The 8,917-nt window shown below is 40.9% G+C and overlaps 1 protein-coding gene across 1 annotated transcript in view; it reads left to right on the top strand.

Moving 5' to 3' along the window:
- Su(Tpl) (Suppressor of Triplolethal) overlaps positions 1 to 8,917 on the top strand; it is a 279,849-nt gene that overhangs the window by 250,599 nt on the left and 20,333 nt on the right. The window contains exons 5-9 of the mRNA XM_076178513.1: positions 584 to 916; positions 1,146 to 1,216; positions 2,985 to 3,141; positions 4,783 to 5,427; positions 6,628 to 6,799. Coding sequence (XP_076034628.1) covers positions 584 to 916; positions 1,146 to 1,216; positions 2,985 to 3,141; positions 4,783 to 5,427; positions 6,628 to 6,799 — 1,378 coding nt within the window. The remainder of the gene's footprint in view (positions 1 to 583; positions 917 to 1,145; positions 1,217 to 2,984; positions 3,142 to 4,782; positions 5,428 to 6,627; positions 6,800 to 8,917) is intronic.

Raw genomic sequence — 8,917 nt, 5'->3', positions numbered from 1 at the left:
TTTAAATCATAGCTGTTAAAAAGGGAGTGCATTTATCTGTATCTTTAGTAGTGTAAACCTTTATTGCATAGATCAGGGATTAAGTCTAAACAATAATGTTTCACATAAGATAGGTGAAGCAGGAAGAAAAAACTGAGAGCTCTATGCATTATGGGCATGCTTTTACCATACTGGTAACGTAAACAGTGATCATTGTAGTCATTGTTATTGTACCCACAAAGTGTTAAATAAATTGGAGAGCATACCTCGGATAGATATGGATCATGAAATAAAGATTAGTTCTGACTAGTTCGTGAGTCTCCTGGCTAATATTATATATTTGTAAATAACAGAGAGAACCCACTATCAGAATAAAATGAAAACTAGGGAGAACACTGACTTCTATATTTCAGCTGTCAACTCCAGTCCTCCTCAGGAATGTACTTTCCTGAAGAGGGCTGCAGTTGGCAGCCAAAACATAGAAATCTGCATTCTCCCAATTTTTTCTTTTACTGTGACAGTGAGTTCTCTGTGTGATTTACAAATGTGCTACTACATTATTCTTTAGTGGATTTATAAATAATGTTAACACTCAACATTTCAGCACAAAGGAGCTCAAAACCACAACAAATGGCAACTTCTTAAGGTTACGGCCCATGCCAAGGAGACCAGGAGTTGGCATGTCTAAAAAGGATACCAAAAAAGGCACCGATTTTAGCTCGTATAGTCACAACGTAAAAATGTCCCCTTCACCTCACCGGACACATCCGGGTGGAGGAGGAGGAGGTGGAGGAGGGGGAGGTGGTGGAGGGGAGAAAGATAGGATGAGAGAAAGGGATGTTCGATCACCAGGAGGAGGGAGGTTGCCAACTCTTCCTCAGCCAAATGCAACCACCAAAACTTCTTACAATCCAGATCTGGTTAAAAGACCTATTAGGTAATCTAAGAGTTTCATGTTGTTGTTTTAGCCCTTTGACTGCCAGAAGTTTCCATCAGTTGAATGAATTTGTCTGGCATCAGAGTAAAACTTTCAAGTTACCTTCAGCAGTGAAAGGGTTAGATCCGATGAATGTACAGTTTTTGGAACGTAGTAGAAATTACAACAGTAATTTTAATCATATTTTATATTTCCCAACTTTAATAGATTATCTATTAATTTTTTGCAGAGAAAGAATCATCCATCATCTTGCTGTTAAGTCCTACAAAAAAATAGAATTAATTTTTAGATTAAAGAAAGGTAAGTTTTTCTTTCCTTGAAGATTTTTTCTTTTCGTTTTTTACTTTAAGCCTTTACCTACAAAACAAAGTGGCCTGACTTGAGAGAACATCATCACTCACCCCTTTCACCATTCTTATTTTTGCTTATTTGACATACTGATCATGAGATCTTGAATCTTTATTTATTCCATCCATCCACCTTTTTTGCGGCCCCCATGGTCTTCAACGTTGCCAAATTCATCAGTTCATGAATCCTTTGAAGATGCCTTTTCTCATCCATTCTCATAACAGACTGAACCACCTACTCTACTCTTTTCTCCCAGTCCCCTCTGTACCTGAGTTCATTCACAAATGTTATCATATGTCATATTTTGTAACTGCTCATATAATTCTTCACCATCTTGTTTCCACAGCTTCCTCATGACTTTTCACACATGCAGTGTGACAGTTTAGGCCTGTCATATACTGGCTACAGGCAAGAGGAAGTGGATAGTTTTATGTATAACATTACATTTAGCAGGGAAGGGAGGACTATGGATGGAAGTAACCTGTAGAGTGAGTGAGGGAAATGAGTGAATGTCATGGGGAATGAAAAGTGTCATGAGAAATAGGGATGTAAGGGCAGCAGGAAAGAGAAATTCAAATGTGTTGAGATGAAGTGTAGGAGAACCATTCATTTACAAGAAACTAAAAGATTTTTAAAAAGGGGCAATACATGGGAGGAGGGTGAGTGCATGCCTTTGCTCGCTACCTCCCTCATAAGAGGAAGAAACCTTACGACATATACATACATACATACATATACCAAGGCTTTTTCCCCCTTCCAAGGGAGGTAGCCAAAAAGGAAAAGGCATAAAAACACTCCCACCCATTTCATCCCTAAATACACTCCACACCCCTCCCACCCTTCCTCTCATCTGAGCACCTCCTGGATGACGGGTCATCCCTGCACCCTGCCCACCGCCCTGGGTCAGAAGCAGTGTCGCAAGACACAGTACATCCACAGCAAGGCCGCTTCATTTAATCGGCGACCCCCCCCTCTCCGTCCCCCTTTGCATATAAGGCGAGGACGGGGAGAAATCCCTTCGGGCTGCGTCAAAATTAACTCACACATACTACCCCCCCACCCCCCACCCCGCCCATTCCTCCTCATGCAGTCACAACATCATCCATATACAACCATTCTCCACTCACCTCTGTCTTCCGTCCTCTCCCTTCCTTCCTCAACAGACATTCCCCTCTTCCCCAAAGCCCCCTTCACCCCATCCATCCACCTCATCCTAGGACGTCCCCTCATGTTCACTCCCTCCACATCTGCCTTCCATACCTCTTTTACTAGTCTTTCTTCACTCATTCTTTCCATGTGTCCAAACCATCCTAATATTCTTTCATCAACCCTATCTCCCAAATCCTTTTTCACCCCTGTTCTCCTCCTCACCTCCTCATTTCTCACTCTATCCAGCCTAGTAACCCCCACCATACTTCTCAGACACCTCATCTCAAACACATTCAAACTCCTTCTCTCTTCTTCTCTTATGTTCAACGTTTCTGCCCCATACAGTGCTGTTGGCACAATCACTCCTTCATACAGTCTCCTCTTCGCATCCATTCCCAAATGTCTATTCCTCATTACACTCTTTAAACCACCAAGGCATTTACTCGCTTCTCTCAATCTACATTCTACCTCCACCTTCACTCCACCTTTTCCTGCTACACTTGCACCCAAGTATCTAAAACTATCCACTTCCTTACGACATATAGATACATATATTGTTGTTACCTTGCAGAGGGTGTCCAGGGCAAGGACCAACAGCACCTCTTCAGTATGCTTACGAGTCTGTCTACAACCAAGGACAATGCTCATCACCTCAACAAGTGTTGTTGGGCTGAAGTAAGAGACGACTGGCCCTTCTACACGGAGGAGGAGAGACAAATGCTCAAGAGGTAAGAACAAAGAGACCAGTGGTGCTCATTTTTTTATTCCATTTTCTCTCTCTCTCTCTCTCTCATATATATATATATATAAATATAAATATATAATATGAAAAGTAAGGGAGCAGATTCTCTTGTGTGCACAAAAAATTAAAAATGACATCACTACTGCAATTATTACCGTAATTTGATTCCTTAGAACATTAGAAAATTTAAGGGAGAAAATTAATAACTGCAATAATGCTGTCATTAATTCTACATGAGTATGTATGTGTGTATATATATATATATATATGTATATATATATATATATATATATATATATATATATATATTGATTTAAACTATGACAAATGTAACTGAAGGCAGAGAAAATATACGAGGAATAATGGAAGAAGGGGTCGAAACGTTAAGGCAGTAAAATTCTTCCATTATTCCTTGTATATTTTCTCCGCCTTCAGTTACATATATATATATATATATATATATATATATATATATATATATATATATATATATATATATAATATATATATATATATATATATATATTATTACAAAGGTGGAGCTAGCCGACAGGGGACCTTTTTGTCCATAACTAGGTCGGATGCAAAAAAATATGTAAATGATAAAAGAAAAATAGATAAGATAAAAATTATAGTAATATAGATAATGATAAATAAAGTAGATAATACATAGATATAGTTAAATGATAAACAAATAGGTAAATAGTAAATGATAAACTGAAAAATTAATAATAATAAATGGAAATCAAGCAAATAATAAATAAACAAATAAGAACAAACAAACAATAAAATAATATAAAATAAATGGCATTCATTACAGCATCTTGCTTAAATGTTTATCTAAAGGAATCTTAAAGCTTTGAGCTGAACTACCTCTGCAGGAAGTTTATTCCATTCATTAACTACACTGTTGGCAAAGTTGTTTCTACCCACATCCAAATTAAATCTCCTGACAGTTTGAGACCCTTATTTCTTGTCGGATTCTCATTCAGTGGAAGAATTTTGTCACTTTTGATGTCAATCCCCTTTAGAATCTTAAATACCTGTATCAAGTCACCTCTTGAGTCAATACTTTTTTAGGGAAAACAGATTCATATGTTTTAGTCGATTTTCGTATGATTTCTTTTTTATATTTGGAATCAGTTTTGTGGCTCTCCTTTTTACTTTTTCCAATTTAATGAGATTTGGTGACCATACAGAAACAGCATATTCCAAATGTGGACACACTAACAATTTATATAGCTTGTTAATGAGAGATGAGCTTTTGAAGTCAAAAGATTGAGTGATCAGTCCTAGAATTTTATTTGCTTTCTCAGAGGCTGAAAATCACTGCTTAGGTGATTTGAGATTGTTACTGATAATTACCCCTATCTTGACTGCATAAATTTTATGCAGTTAATATTGTGGGGGTGTAATGGCATCCTGATGATCCAAAGTCATGCAGCATTCTTTTATTATTGAAGACTAATCCCCACTTTTTGACCTCTGCTCTCTCTCCATTCTGCTACCATGATTCTCTCCTATACCACCTTTGTGACTCCACTTTTTCCCTGTGATATTGGCCCCCCCCCTTTTTTTTTTATTTCTCTCTTGAATGTGTCTATTAATGTGTTGTATCACATTGCAGGAACCGCCCTCAGCACCTCACCCCTCCTGGTAGTGATGGGAGCAGTGGTCAGTCACCAACTTCCTCGTACCCCTCCTCCCCTTCCTCCTGCGGCACAACTGGAGGAGTCAAGCGGCCTTATGAAAGTTTGAATCACCCAACAGTCAAGAAGGGTCGTGTAAGCAACTACAGGCGTGTGAGTCCTGCCACCCAGCCAGAGCCATCCCTGTCCAACTCGTCTTGGGCCGAAATGAACAGCCAGGCACTGCGGCACAAAGAGCCTTTGGACAGTGATCGCTATAGTAATGGGATCAGCAGCTCCCCCTCCAGTAGATGCTCAAGCTCCCCTTCCCAGGAACCCCAAGCCCCTCTCAACAAGAGCAGACATGACCGCCGACCACCGAATGGCCACACTTACAACAATAACAATAACAATAATAAGGGCAGTAGTAAAACCATCTCAGGACAGACCTTACCAGTGAATGGTGAGATTACTAATGGCCTCACTAATGGACACCAGAAAGATTCTGCCAGGCAGCCTGGGAGTGGCAAGCAGAAGGGTGAGGACGAAGGTATCAACGGACAGCATGATTCATGCATTTCACCTGGAGCATCTCCAGATAGTCAGGAGGACCTCAGGGACCAGGAGGATCGTGATTACCTCAGGTAAAGTGGTTCTTACTGGTCCTCATGAATGTGGCAGTGAATGGAGCTGTAGATGTAGAGGTGAATTACAAGCAAACCCATAAATATTATCTGAGGTGGAGTGGTGTTATTAGAAATAGGTATTTGGGAATAAATGCAAAGAGAAGGTTGTATGGAGTGATTGTACCCATGTCACACTTGAAGTAGGAGGTAGGCAGAAAGATATAGATAATATTTTTGAGATGAAGCATTTGATAAATGTGAGAGATGTTATAGGAATAGATAGAGTGAGAAATGTGGAAGTAAAGCAGAGAACAGGGATGGGAAGGAGTTTGTGGTATGGGCATATGAAAAAAATGGATGAGGAAGGACCATTTAAGAGAATGTGAGAAACAGAAATGGATAGAATGAGGTGGGTGGATCAGGTGCAGGGGTTATATGTAGACATGAAATGTGTCAGGTTGAGAAGTAGATTGTGAAGGGAAATCTCTGCTTCATCAATTATTTTAAAGTGACAGTGGGGGAGATTGCCACATGGTGATGTGGTAGGAGGAAAGTAGCTTTGGCTATTGGGGCTTGCCATTAACCCCAACAGGGTGACTAGGGACAGGGTGATCCATTATCCCTAAAGTATTGTATATATATAGGAGGACTGTGTTTGGCTTTGTGTATGTGTTTTGACTTGTTCATCCTTCCTATAAGAGAGAAAGGGCCTTTAGTGCATGTATTTACCTAGTTGTATTACACGGGAAAGGAGCTATGCTCGTAGTGGTCTTTGTATCTTTCAGCATCAAGTTTTTTCTTAAAATCTTGAATAGTATTTGTACACACAATTTCTTTATCTAAGGTATTCCATATATCCAGCACTCTGTGTGGGAAGCTATTCTTTTTCCAATCTCTTCTATAGTTATCCTTTTTGAGTTTCTTTTGAAGACCTCTTGTTTTTCCAGTCATTTTTTAGTAAATCATTCCTGTCAAGGATTTCCATTGTATGTGTGTGTATGCATGTGTGCACCCTCCCCATTTATAAACTGGATAAGAATCCAAGCATCCAAGTTGGTATCCAGGTACCAAAAATCAGGGAGGTGTTGAGCAAATGAAATGAAAGCTAGAATTGCTGGAAGAAGTTTTTCATTGAATAAATTTGCACACGTTAATAGATGTAATTGTCATAAAGGAGCATTGTTATAATTCTAACCTGATGCTATTTCATATCTCTAGGCTGTATACACGGATAGAGACAGCAGATCAGCGATGTCAGTACAAGCAAGACTTCCAAAATGAGTACAATGAATACAAAGAGCTTTATGCACATGTAGAGGAGACAGCTCGCACATTCACAGCCCTGGAACTTCAACTACAGAGAGAGGATGTTGGTTCAAAAGCATATCATGTAAGTATAAGATTCTGTTTTTTATGGTCATTGGTGATAATATAAACTATCAGAAATCATTTGGTCATTATTCTTTTGTTGCCATGAAGTTTTCCTGGGGATCTTGGTTGGTTTTATTACTATTTCCATGTAATGAGTGATAGAAGAAAGCTAAAGATAAATGTGGGTAAAAGTAAGGTGATGGGATGTACAAGGGGTGAAAGTGGCAGTAGACTGGAAGTGAGCATAAAGGGAGAGCGACTGGAGGAAGTGGATAGTTTTAGATACTTGGGTGCAAATGTGGCAGGAAAAGGTGGAGTGAAGGTGGAGGTAGAATGTAGGTTGAGAGAAGCGAGTAAATGGCTTGGTGGATTGAAGAGTGTAATGAGGAATAGACATTTGGGAATGGATGCTAAGAGGAGACTGTATGAAGGAGTGATTGTGCCAACAGCACTGTATGGGGCAGAAACATGGAACATAAGAGAGGAAGAGAGAAGGAGTTTGAATGTGTTTGAGATGAGGTGTCTGAGAAGTATGATGGGGGTTACTAGGCTAGATAGAGTGAGAAATGAGGAGGTGAGGAGAAGAACGGGGGTGGAAAGGGAGTTGGGAGATAGGGTTGATGAAAGAGTATTAGGATAGTTTGGACACATGGAAAGAATGAGTGAAGAAAGACTAGTAAAAGAGGTATGGAAGGCAGATGTGGAGGTGAACATGAAGGGATGTCCTAGGATGAGGTGGATGGATGGGGTGAAGGGGGCTTTGGGGAAGAGGGGAATGTCTGTTGAGGAAGGACGGGAGAGGACAGAAGACAGGGGTGAATGGAGAATGGTTGTATATGGATGATGTTGTGATGCATGAGGTGGAATGGGCGGGGGGATGGGGGTGAGGTAGTATGTGTGAGCAAAATTGGACGCAGCCCAAAGGGATTTCTCCCTGTCTTCTCCTTTTATGCATGGGGGGACGGAGAGGGGGGGTCGCCGATTTAATGAAGCGGCCTTGCTGTGGATGTGCTGTGTCTTGTGACACTGCTTCTGACCCAGGGCAGTGGACAAGGTGCAGGGATGACCCGTCATCCAGGAGGTGCTAAGATAAGAGGGAGGGTGGAGGGATGTGGAGTGTATTCAGGGATGGAATGGGTGGGAATGATTTTATGCCTTTTCCTTTTTGGCTACCTCCCTTGTAAGGGGGAAAAAGCCTTGGTATATGTATGTATGTAATGAGAGAAGCAAGTAAATACCTTTAGGGATTGAAAAGGGTAATGAGAAAAAGACATTTGGGAATGGATGCTGAGAGGAGATTGGATGAAGGAGTGATTGTGCTGACAGACTGTATGGGTCAGAAACATGAAACATAAGAGAAGAAGAGTTTAAATGTGTTTGAGATGAAATGCCTGAGAAGTATGGTAGGGATTACAAGGTAGAATAGAGTGAGAAACAAGGAGGTGAGGAGGAGAGTGGATGTGGAAAGGGAGTTGAGAGATAGGGTTGATGAAAGAGTAGTGGATTGGTTTGGACACATGGAAAGATTGAGTGAAGAAAGATTAGTAAGAGAAGGAATGAACATGAGGGGATGACCAAGGATGTGTATGGATGATGCTGTGATGCATGGAAGGGAGTGGGTGGGGGATGGGGGAGTTGAGGGAGTATGTGTGAATGATATTTTGATGCAGCCCAAAGGGGTTTCTTCCCATCTTCTCTTTTTCTGTACAAGTGGATGGAGGGGGTGGGGGTCACCAAATAAATGAAGTGGCCTTGAGTGGATGTGCTGTGTCTTGCTGCACTGCTTCTGACCCAGGGCAGTGGGCGAGATGCAGGGATAACCCATCATCCAGGAGGTGCCAAGAGGGAGGGAAGAGGGAGGAGGGGAGTGGAGTATGTGGGGATGAAATGGGTGGGAGTAGATTTTATGTCTTTGTTTTTTGGCTACCTCCCTTGTAAAGGGGAAAAAGCCTTTGGTTATGTATGATTCATCCTCTTTTTGATCCTTCTATGGTGGTGGGAATGGGAGGGAGAATGCTACCACCATGGTACCCTGTATATTAGAAAAGGTGACAAGTGGTACCCTGCATAAGAGAGTCTCGGAGGAGGACCCTAACCAGAACCCTAGTAAGTGGAGGATGGGTATATAGGGATGGTA

Source organism: Oratosquilla oratoria, chromosome 41 (genome assembly GCF_046742065.1).
Source record: "Oratosquilla oratoria isolate Oo_2021 chromosome 41, ASM4674206v1, whole genome shotgun sequence".
NCBI classification, from domain to species: domain Eukaryota; kingdom Metazoa; phylum Arthropoda; class Malacostraca; order Stomatopoda; family Squillidae; genus Oratosquilla; species Oratosquilla oratoria.
Note: the sequence above shows the minus strand (reverse complement) of the source record. Positions and strands in the feature narration are given on the sequence as shown.